This window comes from Megalobrama amblycephala, linkage group LG17 (genome assembly GCF_018812025.1).
Source record: "Megalobrama amblycephala isolate DHTTF-2021 linkage group LG17, ASM1881202v1, whole genome shotgun sequence".
Classification (NCBI taxonomy): domain Eukaryota; kingdom Metazoa; phylum Chordata; class Actinopteri; order Cypriniformes; family Xenocyprididae; genus Megalobrama; species Megalobrama amblycephala.
Window position 1 is genome coordinate 1973536 of NC_063060.1, and position 18515 is coordinate 1992050.

The window sequence follows — 18515 nt, forward strand, 5'->3', positions numbered from 1 at the left end:
GTCAAGGGGTGGTCACACTACACTTTTCGTTCCATTGATGTCCATTTATACGCGTGCGAATGCATCAGACCGCAAACGCAAGCTCACTCTAAAAGTTTGTATTTGGGGTTCAGATGGTGTTCTGCTAACTAACTAACTAGCCTAACCTTGACCCCTTGATGTTTGATTTGGTTGGTTAGTTATTTTCCAAATAAATACCCAAATCCACTTAAAAAGTGTTTATTATGGTTTCATCCATTGAAATCTCTTGGTCTTTGTGGATTAATGAGATCGAAAACGTTCCTGTTTTTGTCATTCTCGTTCTCAAGGTGCTTCTGAGCCAAAGAATATGATATACATGAGCCGACTGGGTATCTGGGGGCAAGGAACACCATTCAAGACCTTTGACGACTTCCTGCATGCGATTGAGAAGAGGTCAGAGTTTCTCTTTTTTTCTGACAAAATGTTCACTTTTTGAAACTATTCTCTTGTAAACATTTGCTCAATTATCACCTTCCATCTTTCAGGGGTGTTGGTGCCATGGAGATTGTAGCTATGGATATGAAAGTGAGCGGCATGTATATCGCACGGCAGCTGAGCTTTTCCGGCGTGTCCTTCCGTATAGAGGAGATTACACTGGACGAAGAGTTTAAACTGGTCTACAACAAAGCAGCTAGACTGGTGAGAGAAACACGTAGACATCTCTAAGGCCACGTCTACATTATTTCTCGTACATTTGAAAACACAGTTTTCCTTAGTAATTTCCTTATTAATGTAGACGTAATGCGGTCTGCCATGATTTTGATTACACAAAATTTCAAATCCTTCTGTCTCTCTCTAGTGGGCTGAGGCTCTCGAGCTGTTCACCAGAGCAGCAGACACGCTGGGTCTGGCCTCCCGGAAGTCTCTATGGGGTCAGTTCTGGTCGTCACACCAGAGGTTTTTTAAGTACCTCTGCATCGCCGCTAAAGTCCGTCGTCTGGTTGAGCTCGCTCATAATGAGATGCAGCACGGCAAGGTGAGTCTGTGATTACGATTTGTGCTTTTGCTTGTTATAAACCCATTAAATTTTTATATATATATATATATATATATATATATATATATATATATATATATATATATATATATATATATATATATATATATATATATACAGTACAGTCCAAAAGTTTGGAACCACTAAGATTTTTAATGTTTTTAAAAGAAGTTTCGTCTGCTCACCAAGGCTACATTTATTTAATTAAAAATACAGTAAAAAACAGTAATATTGTGAAATATTATTACAATTTAAAATAACTGTTTTCTATTTGAATATATTTCACAAAGTAATTTATTCCTGTGATGCAAAGCTGAATTTTCAGCATCGTTACTCCAGTCTTCAGTGTCACATGATCCTTCAGAAATCATTCTAATATGCTGATCTGCTGCTCAAGAAACATTTAATGTGTACAATTGTACAAAATATTTGTGTACAATATTTTTTTTCAGGATTATTTGATGAATAGAAAGTTCAAAAGAACAGTGTTTATCTGAAATCTAATCTTTTGTAACATTATAAATGTCTTTACTGCCACTTTTGATTGATTTAATGCATCCTTGCTGAATAAAAGTATTCATTTCTTTAATTTCTTTTCAAAAAAATAAAAATAAAAATTCTTACTGACCCCAAACTTTTGAACGGTAGTGTTAATGCTATAGAAGCTTTGTATTTCAGATAAATGCTGTTCTTTTGAACTTTCTATTCATCAAGGAATCCTGAAAAAAAAAGTACACAACTGTTTTCAACATTGAAAATAATCATAAATGTTTCTTGAGCAGCAGATCAGCATATTAGAATGATTTCTGAAGGATCATGTGACACTGAAGACTGGAGTAACGATGCTGAAAATTCAGCTTTGCATCACAGGAATAAATTACTTTGTGAAATATATTCAAATAGAAAACAGTTATTTTAAATTGTAATAATATTTCACAATATTACTGTTTTTTACTGTATTTTTAATTAAATAAATGTAGCCTTGGTGAGCAGACGAAACTTCTTTTAAAAACATTAAAAATCTTAGTGGTTCCAAACTTTTGGACTGTACTGTATATATATATATATATATATATATATATCCTTACTCTGCGTTCACACCGGACGCGACTTGCGCGAATAAATCGTGCTATTCGCGCGTAGTTGGACGCTTGAACATTTTGAGTTTACTCGCTTCATTCGCGCATGACATTCGCTTCATTCGCGCGTGAAAATCCCTTCACAACAGACGCGAATTCGCGTCATGAGAGGAGCTCTCCCGCTCCTTTATGTGTCCCAGACTCTCCCACTGCTTTCTGCACACTTCCTCTGAATAAACACAACTTGTCAGTGGGGAAATAATTGTAAATTACAGCGAATAAGCTCAATTGGTTGTCTTTAGTTGGCTTGTAGTCTTAATATATATATATATATATATATATATATATATATATAGCTAGCTCAAATTGAGTAAAGACCGTTTTTTACAACTTATCAGATTGTCCGACCTCCTCACTCACTTTCTTTCAAACACGATCCTTTTTATTTCTGTTTCTATAAATGTATGAAGATGTACAGCGACGATGATTTTTGTCCTCCATTGTTGTTTCGAATTTCTGCCTCAGCTCGCTACGTCACGTCACTACTAGAGCAAGCTCCTGATTGGTTAACGCGGCGCGAAAATTCGCCAAAGTTCAGATTTTTCAACTTGCGCGATTCGCGCGAATCGCGTCAATTTGCGCCGCAGGATGTCAATTTGCGTCTTTGCATTGACTGTTAAATCACTTGCGCTTACCGCTTCATTCGCGTCTGGTGTGAACGCACCATTACCCAGTAATAGGGCTGCAAGATTAATTGAAATAAAACAAAAAATGACTGTGCGATTATCAAATTGTAATGGCTGTGATTTAATGAAATAAATATATGCAATGCGTGTTTCAGAGTAAAGCGCATCACTGTTCATTTACACATGAGCAGCTCATGATTCAGATCGGCTCGGTTCACGGAAAATGCTGATCCATACGAACTCCGTCTCTGCTCTGCGTTTGAGTCACTTATAATGAGCATTTGTGAACACAACATGTGGCAACCATCTGCTCAAACTTGTAATGAGAAGCACGTATAAACCGACTTTCCGACGAAATAAGAGTTTGTTGGTTTGATGTTTGAAAATTAAGAAATGATACATAGACATAAATATTAATATTTAATTTTGCAGCTGTACTGTAAAATATTATTTTTCTTACATTCTCAATTTTTTGTATCGTGAAATATTGCAATAATAAGATTTTTTAGATTTGTTATTATTAACATTTTATTTAGTAATAATAATTGTCATAATGATGATGATAATAATAATTATTAAGGCTGTCAAGCGATTAATTTTTAATCTAATTAATTACACAATGTGGCGATTAATTGATCTAATTAATCACACATAAAATTTGGCTGAGAAATTACTCCCAAAAGAAACTAAAGTCATTATTGTGTAAAGCATCAAATAGATATTACAAAAAGTAGCTTCAGCAAGAAATATTTGAATTGATTCAACATAGAATTTATTACACATATTCTTTTGGACCCTGAGGAGTAAATGATGACTGAATTTTCATTTTTGGGTGAACTATATCTTTAATGTGTTTTTTTTTTTTTTTTTTTTATTACTATGGAAATATGAAATTATTTTTTAATGAAATTATACTCTAAAAAGAAACTAAAACTGCCAGTATGTGGCGTAAATGTCTTAATGATTAAGTCATTGAGTCATTCATTCATTTGATTCATTCAAACAGTGATTCATTCAGGAGTGAAGTAAATGGCTTTTTTTCACTGCAATTAATTAATCTAATAAACGTGTTAAATCGACAGCCCTAATAATGTGCATCCCTGCTAACAAACACAGCAAACCTGGAACCTTTATTTTTTTTAAATCAATTTTTATTGGGGAATTTGGGACACAAAATCATGCCCCCCCCCCAAAAATCGTGCAGCCCTGCTGGAAAGGTAAATTAATATTTAAACGTGTGGAAACCATGTTTTAAGTGTTCCACTAATTGTGTAAAATCGACTGACTGTGACTCCGCCTCTCTCCCATGTGATTTCAAACAGTGCATCGTGATTGGCCTGCAGTCCACTGGAGAGGCTCGTACTCGAGAGGTCCTGGACGAGAACGATGGACACCTGGACAGATTCGTCTCCGCTGCTGAGTAAGTGTGCTGAAAGATTTTTAAAGCAAGTCAGTAAATTGTCCACGAGTACAGCTTCTGTCTGCTTGAGTGGGGAAAGAATCCAACAATTCACCAATAGGCCAATCAGAATTCCAGAGAGCCGTATAAAATGGATAAATATCTGTGCAATAGCTCTGTGATTATGTGAACTGGATTGAGATTTGTGTTTTTTTTTTGTCATGTAGGGGCGTTTTCCAGTCATTAGTTCAGAAACACTTCCCAACACAGAAACCCAAAAGAGAGAAAAGTGCAGCAAGCAAGAGGAAACGTAAGTCACATCATATTCCTTTCCTTTGAGGATTTGTGCTGTATTAAACATTGATTTGTCTCCGGGCCTTTTGGTCTGTGGGGTTTTTGTTATGAATCTCTCTGTTTGTTTTCTGAAGGAAAGCCCAGAGGCCGGACTTCAAAATTTCCAAAGCACTGTGTGGAAGTGGGCGGGGTTATTAAAATCAGCGATGATTCAGACTCTGACTCAGATGAGATTGACAGCGAATCGAACTCCTCCCCTGAATCACTACAGGACAATGATGATGTGATTTTCGTGAACCACATCAACGGACCTGCTGGTAGGTTGAAGTGTTTTTTTTCTGCTCTCTGTACTTCACATTACACATTTATTAAATCAGACCTAATTTCTGTCTAGATGGCTAAACCACACAGGAGTGATTAAGTGTGTGTGTTGTGTGTGCTTTCAGCTAGACTAGAAGAACTCAAGCAGAGGCTGCTGGGTAAAATAGCAGAGCTGGGGAAAGAGCTGCCACTCAACACTCTTGATGAGCTGATTGACAGGTTTGGAGGACCAGAGAAGGTGTCAGAGGTGAAAATCACTTTAATGCATGGTTTTGATGCTCAGCTGTGTATTTGAAACAATAATTACATTAATATTAAATTTAGACGGCTACATTAATTAGTATATTACTGATTAATATTTAGTCTCAGCTTCAAATTGCACATCCAACTGTCTGATGGATATTTCACTCAAAAATTACAGTCTTTCTCAGACTAATATGGTGCTTTTTTCAGTCCACAAGAAAATAGACTTCATGGCGTCAGTTTTTAGTGTTGTTATTTTTAACTAAAATTATTTAAAATAAAAAAAATTAATTAGAAATGATAATTAAATTATTTAAAATCATGTCCGTTAATTATAAAGCTAAAAAAAGAATAAAAATGAATAATAAAATATTGAAAAAAAAAAAATATATATATAAATAAAATTAATATCCGGCAACTACCTGATATAAAATAAGTTAAAATAATAAAATGACTGAAAATAAATGTAAATTAATGCTAAATATCAATTAAAAAAAATTTAAATGACAAACGCACATGACAAAGTAACAAAAAATTAAAATTTTAAAATGTAAAAAAAATAAAATATTAATAAATACTGTAATATATAAATAATACTAAAATAAAACTGCTAAAATAATACTAAAATAATAATGCTCTTAGTTTTTTTTGAGACACTTGATGATGTTTGTTCACATCTGTATATTAGACTAATATCACAATTTCATGTTATGACACACCATTAAAATGCTAAGTGTGTGTGTGTGTGTGTAGATGACAGGCCGAAAGGGTCGTGTAGTGAGGCGTCCTGATGGCAGCGTACGATATGAGACCAGAGCAGAACAGGGCCTGACTATCGACCATGTCAACGTCAGAGAGAAAGAGCGATTCATGACAGGAGAAAAGGTGACAACCTCTGATCCACAAACACACAACACGGCCCCCAGCGGGATTCTGGATATTTGGCCGTAAAATGCAGTGTTCATATATCTAATGCAAGTCTGTTTCTCTCTCAGCTGATAGCCATCATCTCTGAAGCGGCTAGCTCGGGTATTTCTCTACAGGCGGATAAACGTGTGCAGAACCGCAGGAGAAGAGTTCACATGACCTTAGAGCTGCCGTGGAGCGCGGACCGCGCCATCCAGCAGTTCGGTGAGTGTCTGCGTTCGTTTGTGTGTGTGTGTTTGAGAGAGATTGTGGCGCTTGCTAATTTTGTGGCTGTGTATCTTATCAGGTCGAACACATCGCTCAAATCAGGTTACAGCTCCAGAGTACATCTTCCTCATCTCAGAGCTGGCTGGAGAGAGACGCTTCGCCTCGATCGTCGCCAAGAGATTGGAGAGCCTGGTAAAGTCTCTGGTTTTCAGATGTTATATACACACAGGGTCCTTAGATACATGCATCACGGCTTGTTAGGATGTGAAATGTACTTAAACTTCTAGATTCATTATACAATATTTATTAGAAGCCAGTCTACAGTCATGTGAGAAACTGATTAAATTGCTGTCAGAGCATGTTTATGGAAATGCAGCCACATTAAAATGTGTGTTGTGTTTTTCAGGGGGCGCTGACACACGGGGACCGACGAGCCACTGAATCCAGAGACCTGAGCCAGTACAACTTTGAGAACAAAGTAAGAGCATTTTCATCCAAACCAGGATCTTTTTTATTGCAAATGTACCACAGTTCAGACCCACCAATGCAATGTGAAAAGAGACCAGTTGTTAAAGCCACCTCGTTTAATGAAACTGTTTATTGATGGCATGTCTTTTGTCTGTCTTAGTATGGCACCAAAGCATTGGATAAGATCACTAAAGCCATCCTCGGGCACATCGACAACAAAGTCTCTCCACCAAAGGGCTACCCAGGAGGTGACATCATGTTCTTCAGAGGTAATGACATCTGCTGTGATGTGCTTCACTCTCAATTCACACACCTGTACTAGTCTTCACACTAAAATTATCATACATTACCATTAAAAAGTTTGGTGTCATGCTTTTATTCAGCAAGGATGCATAAAATTGACATTAAAGACATTTATAATGTCACAAAATATTTCTATTTTAAATAATGCTGTTCTTTTGAACTTTGTTTATCATCAGCACAACTGTTTTCAACATTGATAATAAGAAATTTGAGCAGCAAATCAGCATATCAGAATGATTTCTAAAGGATCTTCTGTTAAATTGTATATGATATATTAATATTTAGTTGACATTTCTACCCAAATACCATAGTTTCTGTAGTTATTGTTATTATAGTAAATCCATAAAGTCTGCATACTGTGATTTCGGACACTAATCTTACTCTTGCTTACTATTTTGGCTTGTGAGACACTGTTCAAGCCAATGCAAAAGAGCATGACAGTGTAATGTTTGCGCGCACTGATTTTAATATTCATTTATGTGTTTCAGATATGAAGAAAGGCATGATTGATGTGGGAATCTTCTGTAGGGAGCCGCGTCTGAGTCTAAATACAGAGAAAGGTAAATTTAATACAACAACAACACAATATTGTGCTGATTTACTCAGCAATTGCTTCTGCATACTTATTATAGTGATTAAATATATATCTGTGCCGGGTAACTTTATTTTACACTGTTGTTTTTACACATTACATGCACTTACTATAATAATACCAGTAAATTTAGCATAATTACATGCAACTAGCTCTAAATTTTAACCCTAACCCAGAGCCTGTAGTAAGTACATGTTGTTAATTGATATTACTTAGTACTTAAATGTATAATTATTAGGCATCTTAAAATAAATATATGGCTATTTTGATATTATTGATGTTGGCTGATAATCAGGCTATGTCAGATTCAAAATATGTACAGTTGTACAGTGGAGTAGTGATGCATAACTGATGGAGTTACATCACATTTACATGCAAATTATTTATTTTTGTATTTATGTAAATTACATGCAAGAAATGCATTGATTACATGCAAGAAAGTTAAATGCAACCAAGTGGCTAATTGTCTTTCTTTTCTTCCTGTATCCCAGACTGCACTATCACTAAGTTTCTGAACCGTATTTTGGGTTTGGAGGTCCATCAGCAGAACTCTCTGTTCCAGTACTTCACCGATAACTTTGACTACCTGATCAACAAGGACAAAAGAGAGGGAAAATATGACATGGGCATATTGGGTGAGGAATCTGAATGTGCACGACAAAATTGGGCTGTCACATATTTATCTGGTATGTTTTCATAGCAGTAGACGAGCTGTATGTGTGTATGGGATTGATGTTCTTATATCTGCTGTGTTCAGATCTGGCTCCGGGTAATGATGAGATTCACGAGGAAACACAGGAGAAGTTTCTGACTCCAGGAAACCCTCAGGAAGGCCAGGTCATCCTCTATAAGGTACATGAGGATCTCTAATCTTGCACTCGACTTGACTGTGATCCAACACCTCTAAGAAATGAATACTTTTATCCAGCAAGGACGCATTAAATTGATCAAAAGTGACAGTAAAGACATTTATAATGTTACAAAAGATTCTATTTCAAATAAATGCTGTTCTTTAGAACTTTCTATTCATCAAAGAATCTTGGAAAAAAAAGTTTCACGGTTTCAACAAAAATCTGAAGCTGTTTTCAACATTGATAATAATCATAAATGTTTCTTGAGCAGCAAATCAGCATACTAGAATGATTTCTGAAGGATCATGTGACACTGAAGACTGGAGTAATGATGCTGAAAATTCAGCTTTGATCACAGGAATAAATGACATTTTAACATTATATTCACATAGTTCTATGGCTGTTTTCAGATCAGTGTGGATCGTGGGATGCCCTGGGAAGAGGCTTGCAGTAAAGCGGAGAAACTCGCTGGAGAATATGAAGGGTTTTACCTCTCAAACAAGGTACAAGACACACACATTGATGTCTGACAGTAACTCATGCTTGATATGTTTATGCACTTGTTTTCTATTGAAATCATCTAAATGTTAATGTTTCCAATTACCATCTTTAAAGGGTTACTTCAGGATTTAGCATTAAGCTTTGTATTAGTAGAATACCACTAGTATTTTCGAATTACCGTGCTTTCCCCCTTCATATCAGCCCGAGATGAGAGATTTATGCATTTTTATTCTGTAAAAAAGCCTCCGATGACGCAAAAATCGTCATTTTGCGTCATCGGAGGCTTTTTTGGCCAGAGGCATAAAACTACAGCCAGTAATAGCAGGTAGTTCCGCATTTTTTCACCACGCCCATACATATGCGCGTTTGAGGTTACTCACGGACATAGATCAAAGATTTTATCAAAAGTGGGTGTCAATTATATTTTTAAGCTTAACATATTTTGTTATAGTCTGCACTACATCAGTGGTTCATCTCGCAAATTTATCGGTCTCTGCAGTCATCTCAACCAATACAGCAACAGGCTTTTGTGGTAACGTTAGCATAAATAGATAAATAGACTAACTCAGTTTTACAGAACAGTGGCTTTACTTTGATAACAGTCAACTTATATGCAACTTATATGTAATTGTCTATCTAACGTTACTTTGCTAAGTTTGCAGTTTTACTGCTACCTACAACACTACATATAGGCTACTGTGTTATCAGTCTAGTATCAGCGAGTCTTACCTCTAGGCGAATACGCTTAGTACCAGATGCCCAGGCTGTTCGTCCTCTGGGAAAGTGAATATCGATCGCGGTGTCCTTCAGAATGGTTCTCTTCATTGCAAGGATATTTGGTTCGTAGTCCTCGTGCTTGAAATGGAGACTACATATTCTGCGTTTTTTTAGGTTTTCTATAACGGTGTCATCTCCAAACTTTGGGTGTTTAATGGCCCGCAGCCACTGTTTACATCGCTCCAAATCTTTAACTTAATCGGAAAATGATGGAAACTTACTTGTCCTTTCCTGGTTTTGGGTGTACATCCACGTACAAAGCAATTTAGCACCATTTCGCTGTAAATGTATGAACTAACTCACGATTTATAGAATTAATATGTAACAAAGCAAGCCTAGTTGTCTGAATTTTCCTGGTAATTCCGCCTGTAACCGATAGGCGTGGTTTGGGCGTGGCCTCGCAGGGGCAGCAAAACAAGTGCATTCTGGGAGTTGTTGTCTTTCATCCACATTAGTCAAAAATACATTTTCTGCCTTTTCTCAGTCTAGAAAGCTCCAAATTCAAAAATAATTTCACATTTCTACTACATAAATGACCAATTTTAAATACACATTCATCTTTCCAGGGGTGAAGTACCCCTTTAAGTAAAAGGAATATGTGTTTGTGTGTGTGCAGCTGCGTGGGAGCCAGCCGTGTGTCCTGCTTGCCGAACAGGGTCGTGGTCGGAACCTCATCCTGTATAAACCCAACATCGGTAAACAGGCTCATCCTGAGAACCTGGACAACCTCCTCCTGAGATACTACAAGGTACATCATGCTTAACCCGTCCCTACATCTCACACACATCAGTGTAATGTTAAAACGTACGCAGAGATCTTGTTGCACAGTGACATCTAGTGGTAGAGAGCGGGTTTGTCAGGAACACAAATACATGTTTGAATCGTGTACGAGTTGGTTTGATTGTTTGGTCCAAACCTGAACTTAATACCAGATTGTAGTTATGCTTTTTTTTCCATGTTCATCTTTCTTTAGTGTGTAATGTTGCTGTTTGAGTCCCTCCAGCAGGAGTTATTCTCTATATCAGTGTTTCTGAACTCCCTGAAACGCCTCTATTGAGTTTCACAATATTCCTCATTTAAATAATTCATACGCAGAATAAAGGGGCGGGGCCTGGTTGAGTTAGTTAGTAGTGTGTTGAAACTGGCGGTTATGGTAAGGGGCGGGACATTTCCCCAACACCAATCACAACACACTGCTCCAGCCGACCAATCAGAGCACATTGTGCTTTTCAGAAGGAGGGGCTTCATAGAGACAGGAACTAAACAGAGCGTTACTGACAGACTGGGAAGAGAGGAGCTGCAACAATGGAGAATATGAGGAAAATAATCAACATTCAAGCAGGAAAACCTGTTCTAGTAGAGCACAAACACACAATCAAGACTTTGAGTTGCTTTGAGTTTTCAGAGCTGATTTATTGTTTTTCTAATCAAAAAACAGTTCATTTCTCATTCCCCTTCCTGAGATGGTGAATACAGATCTTTGATTGGCTGCATTAAAAGCATAACTAGCCTTAAAATACAATGTTGTAAACATATAAAAAGTTATAATGGATAAAAAACAATCAACAAGGGCATTTAAAAAAAAATGTTTTTGCCACTTTTGATGGCATTTTTGTTCAGCTTTGCACTAAAAACTCAAAAAGTGTTGTTCTTCCCGCTCTATAGGTGACGCCTGATGAAGCAAAGGATTTCTGGAAAAGTCAGTTTGACTTCTCCTTCAGAAACTGCACCCATGCCAATTGGTGAGTGACATTATGATTGTGTGTGTTTGTAAGAGAGTGAGTGATTAATACATACTTTAATCCTATTGACCTTGATTTATTTAGATTTTGTCAGTGTGTTTCAATATGTGCCAGAAAAAAATATTATTTGCAAGGTTTTTATTGTAATTTGCATAGAGATAATTATTTTAACAGCTATGATGTAACTCTGTGAATTGAGTAACTTTGCGCGTGTCTAAAGTTGTGGTCACGTTTACCGCCGCTCTGCATAATTTCACAGGCAAAGGCAAGCAGGACCGGATGATAAACAATGTAAATGCATTGGCAAATTTCTTCACCATCTGACGAAGTTCATCATTGCACCGATTCCCGTTAAAATGACTGCATTTTGCTCATAAAAATTTCCCTGTGAGCACAGTGTAATAGTGTTGTATTTCTGTGTTTCTCGTAGGAAGGGTAAGTGTAAGCAGATCGAGGAGGGGCATGAGTGTTTTCTGGGGATGCGCCTCCGGCAGTATCACATGTTGTGTGGAGCTCTGCTGAGGGTTTGGAAGCGAGTGTCTGACATAGTCTCGGACATCACCAACTCCAGCATCCTGCAGATCGTACGGCTCAAAACGAAACAGAACAGCAAACAAGTTGGTGAGTTGACATTTTTGTTATCTGTTACTTAAATTATATATTATTAATATATATAATTATATTAATAATTATAAATTATTGCAATGAACATCTCAGATTTATTCTAAAACTTATTTTGTCTTGAGTGTTGATTAAGAGTTAAGGTCCGTTCACACCAAGAACGATAACTATAAAGATAATAATAAAAATGTAGTTATAGTAAAATGCACACCACAACTATAACGGTATCTTCGGTATCACTTTCAGCATGTTTATTTCCCAGCTGATGAACAATGATAACGTTGACAGCCAATCAAAATCCAGAATTTAAAGCGGCAGATGCTTATTAGGGGTGTGAATCATCACTGGTCTCATGATTCAATTCAATTAAGATGATCATGTCTTCGATTTGATTCCACGATGCGTTGCATCCTCAATTTTCTATATATCTGGACATGGCTAAATTTTCGTCAAAGAATACAAGCAGTCAGATATATGAACTCCCTTTTTATTTGATCTGCTCCAAGAAAGTACACTTCCTGAATGTAGTAAACATCAAACAAAACTAACACAGCAGACGACAGGAGCATTTAGAACTAATAAACCAAGTAAATACTAAAAAAACTGTCAAGTAGTGAAATTGAGTTACAATAATGCTCACAAACACACACACACTCGCTCGCATACACTCGCACACACACTTGCTCACATGCACATTCGCACACACTCGCTCGCACACACTCGCACACACTCGCTCACATACGCTCATGCACACACACACATGCACACTCACATACACTCGCCCACACACATTCATACGCGCACGCACGCTCACACACTCACATGCGCGCGCACACGGTCTTACACACGCACACAAACATTCACACGCACTCGCACACACATGCAATGTTTGTGTGCGTGTAAGACCGCGTGTGCGCGCATGTGAGTGTGTGAGCGTGCGTGCACGTATGAATGTGTGTGGGCGAGTGTGTGTGAGTGTGCGTTCGAGCGTGTGTCGGAGAGCGTGCGTGTGTGTGTGTGTATGTGAGTGTGCATGAGCATATGTGAGCAAGTGTGTGTGAGTATATGAGCGAGTGTGTGTACGTGCGAGCAAGTGTGTGTGAGAGTGTGCGAGTGAGTGTGTGCGAATGTGCATGTGAGCAAGTGTTTGTGCGAGTGTGTGTGTGTGTGAGCATTATTGTAACTCAATTTCACAATTTCACGTGTACAAACACGCTTGCGCACACACATCCGCACGTACACACTCTCTAACGCACTCACGCACACATGCACGCTCTTACACACACATACTCTCACGCTCTCACAGGCACACTCGCACACTCTCAAACACACTCACATGCACACACACATTCGCATGCACACGCTCTTGTATGCACGCTTGCACACACTCACACGCAAGCTTGTACACACACACATTCTCTCACACACAAGCTTGTACACACACACATTCTCTCACACACACATGCACACACACTCGCGCACAAGCTTACATACACGCACACTTTCACGCTCGCTCTCTTGCTCTCACACACTTTCACGCACACTGTAAATGTTAAAATAGTGGGCGCATTTTTTTATTACTCTATTGTTTTGCCATTTTACGTTAGCGCGAGAAGCGCCTATGCAACGAATGACATCGGAGAAACTTCAGTAGGCTATTAATGCATCAACGCAGAATCGTCCGCATCGCGATGCATCGTAGAAAGGATTAATTTCAACACCCCTAATGCTCATAATAAACAGAACGTTATCATGCATTGTTGTGGACCCTGATATTCTTATCGTTCTTGGTGTGAAAGTCATGGGAAATAACATGTCGAAGAAAATAAAGATTTTCTGTGTTTCACAGGTATAAAAATCCCAGAAAACTGTGTATCCCGCGTACGCGCCGAGCTCTCTCGGATGGACGAGGAGGTGAAGAAAGCTCGGCGAGAGAGAGAGCAGCTCGCAAAAGAGCGTCTTAACCAAGAGATGCTGGCCAAGATGATCCACGCCCGCAAGCTCATCGCCAACCCTCCCCGCTCCCTGCCGAACCACCTTCACTACCCACGATCCCTTCTGGCACCTGCGGTGCAGCCAAAACCTGAAGCTGTCAGCGAGGTCCTGGATCTGACCATCAGCCCCTGCCCTTCGCCGGACATCAAACCGCCTGCGTCAGACCTAAACGGCGTGTCCCTAAACGGAGCGATGCTCACCGGCAGAGGACGGCCGTGCGCAGTTGTTCCAGAGACGTACAACCTGGAAGAACTGATTTCCCAGGAGCGGCAGAGACATAGTCAGGTGCCGCTGAACTTGAACATGCGTGTGCCGTCGTCGCACGCTGCTTTGAACATCCCGCAGCAGCACGTTCACACACTAAAGAATCATTCATCATTCGGGGTGCTGACGCAGCAGCAGCAGCAGCAGCAGAGCGGCTCCCACGCACAATCGTCCGCGCAGTACAGCGCGCTTCTGTCGCAGCTGCAGCGAGGGCACGACAAATCCTTAGTGCTGCAGCTTCTCAATCAAATGCAACGGCAAACTGTCACGCCAGTGCAATCGCCGCACGTACCGCTACACCAGAACAGCCAACGCATGCCGCACACTTCAAACTCGCACGCGCAGCTGTCAAAACGACAGCCGCAACCCCTGGAGTCGCATGTCACTCAGCCTGCTCGCGAAAGAGCAAACGATGACTTCACTTTCGACGACTTGGACTTCGGTTACCCTTCGCCCGATTCGCAACTTAAGTACCCTTTCACCTCACAGGCCCTGCCATCCTCGACTCCGCCCCCTCCTCCTTATTCCTCCTCCCTCTTTGCGTCGGCACCTACAAACTCCTCCCTCTCTGACTCTAGCTCCTCCTCCTCGCACTTCACTCCTTCGTCTTCTTCCTCCGAACAGACGCATCTGTTACCCAACGGCCACAGCAGTATGGACCCCCTGGATACACTGGATCACATGATCCACGGAACGCCCTCGGATCTCCGCCAGTCTGTCATCCAGTTTAAATCAGTGGACTGGGACGCCACCTAGGGGCTGGTACACGCACAGTCAAAAGTTTTGTTTTCCCAAGTCATTCTCAGTCCATAAGCTACGAGTTGCATTGACGTTCAGTGAAGACGATTTGAAATACACGGGCACTTGAAATCAGTTTGGTTTTTATTTGCCTTATTTGAAGCAATAGGGCTTTTCCACCCACCATTTCATCACATCAAACATTGAGGTAAAAGAGATATTTATTTATTACGACATTGGTGTATACTGTTTCCTATCTTAGGGAGTTTATCTTTTCGAATGAATGCCTTCTGTTAAATCAGTGCCTTTATCTCCTTCAGATGCAGTCTTGTGTGCGTACATATACATATATATATATATATATTTCTAGACAGAGTAGTGCTATATTATTTATTTCCGCCGGTGTCGACATCCTCTACCCAGAGTTCTGTGCTTCTTCGTAGGCGGCGTACGTACGGACCCGATCGCATGATTATGAAACTGCTGTTTGACCCCTTAACCCTGTGAATTTCTCCTTTTCTTTCAGTAATCTGAACACAGGGACAGATCCGCTCACAATATCAAGGTTACAGTGATGGCGCCGCTCACCCGCTTTACACCATTTGTGTAATTTCTCAGGTATATCATAGACTCATCACTGTCCAAAATGATTATTTTGTAAAATATAATAGACTGCAGATGGATCGTCGTGAGCTTTGGGAATTGGAAACCAAATTATTTATTAACAGATCTTATGAGGTTGCGAAATAGCGCTAAACCACTGGACCTCACGCCGAGACGTCTTTATAACGAGTGCGAGTGAGACTTAGCAATAAAAACCAAACGAATGATTCTAAAAATCAAATACTGCCCCATGAACAACTCGCGATTCTCTTTATATCTGTTCAGAAGTGATATTTTTGAATTGTTTTCGAAGAATATTATATTTGTTAAGAGAAAAAAAATTGACTTTTTTTGTTTGTTTTGTTTGTTTGTTTGTTTGTATGAGGTCAACGTTTTTTCCTTTGGTCTTGTATTCTCGTGTAGTTGGAATGAAAGCAAATGTATTGGTGTCTTTGATATTGCTGTTCGTATTATTATTATTATTGTTGTTATTAATACTATTATTATTATTGTTGCTATTTATATCCAAGGGACATTATTAGTAGAAGTAGACTTTATTATAATAATCACGTGTAGAAGTTCAAACACTTTTCCAATGCCTTGTCAGGGTTTTGTTTGATTTCTCCTGCTCCCAAAAGACAGAATCAAAGCCTGCAACCTGCCACCAAATCCAACTGCACTGCCCTGCGCTGCTTACTTATTCCTTCACTCGAACTTCGGAAAAGTTCAGTTTTCTTCTTTGGGTCGGGCGTCTAGATTCCCATCGCACCAAAGTTTTCTGTGCAGTTTTTGCAGGCTCCGTACGGTCGTGCTTAATCTCAGGAAAAGTCGAGGGAAAGAATGCGGCGTCGCAGATAACGACGCGTGATACTGACTACTGTATTCTACAGGCCTGGCTACCGTATTCTAGACTTGAAGTATATGAGAGAAAATGCGAATTTAGGAATATTGCTCGAGTATTACTACAAGTTCTCTGCTTTTGATATGAGGTTTTTTTTTTTTTTTTTTTGATAACTTTTATGAGAAATAATGCAAGCAGCTTTGAAACTGGATTGGCATATCATGTGAACAAAAACAATCCCGCTCCCATGAGGCTGTGATTGGCTCTAGTTACTCAATTTAAGTGTTTTTGTGTGTAAAAAGAACCTTGCAGATGTGTTTTTGCCCACTGTGTTTCTACTCCTTTTGTCCTGACAACTTGCCAGAAAACTCATCTGCTGCCCGGCGTTTTTTAAAGACATCACAAATGAACACTTTAATAATAAAAACAAAACATTTAAGACTGCTACTGATTGTATGTATTGTTGTTGCTGTTGTTGATATTATTATTGTTATATTATTAATGTTTCCAGTTAGAATTCTGTTCAGCACTTTTACTTTGGGCTTCTTTGTTTTATCCCAATATTTATGAGTTTAGATGGAACTGTAAATAATGTAAACAAATGTGCCTTTTGACTCATTCTGAACGTTTTCTACATTTAACAGAAGGAATATATTGTACTGCAATATAATTTTTAACAAACAATAAAATTTTAAGAGTTTGTTCAAATTGCTCATCTGTATCAGTCTAACGGTGTTGTCTGTATCAGCTCTAACCAAGAAATACCATGTTAATACATCAGAATGTGAACATGCCGAGTTAAAGGTGCAGTAAGTGATTTCTGAGAAGCTGTTGATATTTGAAATCACCAAAACAGACACGCCCCTACCCAAAAGGATCACACCCCTATCTTGATAGCTCCACCCCCAAAATCATGAATACGCTATGCAAAGGCTGCTCTGATCCTGCTCACAAGTCAGTGTAAAGGCCCAATGCCGCATAAAAGCCAGACTAAAGTATTCCTGCTTTGGCCCTAGTATCGAAGTATACGGTTGTAACTGTTACCTCTGAGCAGCATTAAAGAGTTTGTGTAAAGACACCTAAATGCCACTTCAGAAGCAGCCTCTGTACGGTGTATAGCTTTGTGGCATTTGACTACCATGGTAATATCATATAATATGAAAGTTTATCATTTATCTTGTGTACTGTGTATATTTACATATCACATGCACATCACTCTTTTTGGTTTAGTTTAGGGTTACACTTTATTTTAAGGTGTCCTTGTTTCGTATTCAAGCAGCCTACTGAGTAATATTATTTAACTGAATGTACTTACTATTTTAGGGTTTGGTTAAGATTAGTTGCATGTAATTATGCATAATTTATAGCTGCTAACTACATGTAAAGTGTAAGGACACTCTAAAATGAAAAGTCTTAGTTTGACTGAACATGTTAGTGGCGCTAAAAAAAGACTATTTAAGTTCTCTCAAATTGATAGAAATACATATAAATAGAAACACAATCTGATTGTGTCCAAAAAATAACCACCAGAAATGTATTTTCCCTCTGAAATTAATTGACCTACGGAAGCCCGCCATTTCCGCCATTTTAGGTAAATAAATCAGCCTTTGATAAATAAATCTCATGACTCAAGTCAAAAATATGAGATGAAAAGTCAAAATTATGACATATTAAGTCATAATTATGAGATCAAAAAGTCGAAATTGACTTTTTACAGTATGTCGGAGTATGTGCAGCTCCGTTTACCTCATAATTTTTACATTTTAATGTCAGTTATTAATTTTTAAGTCATAACTTCGATTTTTCATTTCATATTTAGGAAAAGTCTTAGTTTGACTGAAGGTGTTAGTGGCGCTAAAAAAGACGATTTAAGTTCCCTCAAATAGATTGTGTCCCAAAAATAACCACCAGAAATGTATTTCCCCCTGAAATTCATTGACCTACGGAAGCCCGCCATTTCAGGTAAAATAAATCAGCTTTTGATAAATAAATCTTATGACTGAAGTCAAAAATATGAGATGAAAAGTCAAAATTTTGACACATTA

The 18515-nt window shown here is 38.6% G+C and overlaps 1 protein-coding gene across 5 annotated transcripts in view; it reads left to right on the forward strand.

Moving 5' to 3' along the window:
* The window catches only part of sbno2a (strawberry notch homolog 2a), a 32811-nt gene extending 15633 nt beyond the window's left edge, over nucleotides 1-17178 (forward strand). For all 5 annotated transcript variants that reach the window (XM_048164496.1, XM_048164495.1, XM_048164493.1 and 2 more), the window contains exons 13-32: nucleotides 309-414; nucleotides 507-660; nucleotides 821-997; nucleotides 4106-4203; nucleotides 4410-4492; nucleotides 4611-4793; nucleotides 4923-5044; nucleotides 5794-5925; nucleotides 6036-6171; nucleotides 6254-6366; nucleotides 6581-6652; nucleotides 6803-6911; nucleotides 7434-7505; nucleotides 8029-8172; nucleotides 8295-8389; nucleotides 8799-8891; nucleotides 10283-10414; nucleotides 11332-11408; nucleotides 11839-12029; nucleotides 13879-17178. In XM_048164496.1, coding sequence (XP_048020453.1) covers nucleotides 309-414; nucleotides 507-660; nucleotides 821-997; nucleotides 4106-4203; nucleotides 4410-4492; nucleotides 4611-4793; nucleotides 4923-5044; nucleotides 5794-5925; nucleotides 6036-6171; nucleotides 6254-6366; nucleotides 6581-6652; nucleotides 6803-6911; nucleotides 7434-7505; nucleotides 8029-8172; nucleotides 8295-8389; nucleotides 8799-8891; nucleotides 10283-10414; nucleotides 11332-11408; nucleotides 11839-12029; nucleotides 13879-15044 — 3455 coding nt within the window. In that variant the 3' untranslated portion in view covers nucleotides 15045-17178. The remainder of the gene's footprint in view (nucleotides 1-308; nucleotides 415-506; nucleotides 661-820; nucleotides 998-4105; nucleotides 4204-4409; nucleotides 4493-4610; nucleotides 4794-4922; nucleotides 5045-5793; nucleotides 5926-6035; nucleotides 6172-6253; nucleotides 6367-6580; nucleotides 6653-6802; nucleotides 6912-7433; nucleotides 7506-8028; nucleotides 8173-8294; nucleotides 8390-8798; nucleotides 8892-10282; nucleotides 10415-11331; nucleotides 11409-11838; nucleotides 12030-13878) is intronic.
* Nucleotides 17179-18515: the final 1337 nt, after the last annotated feature.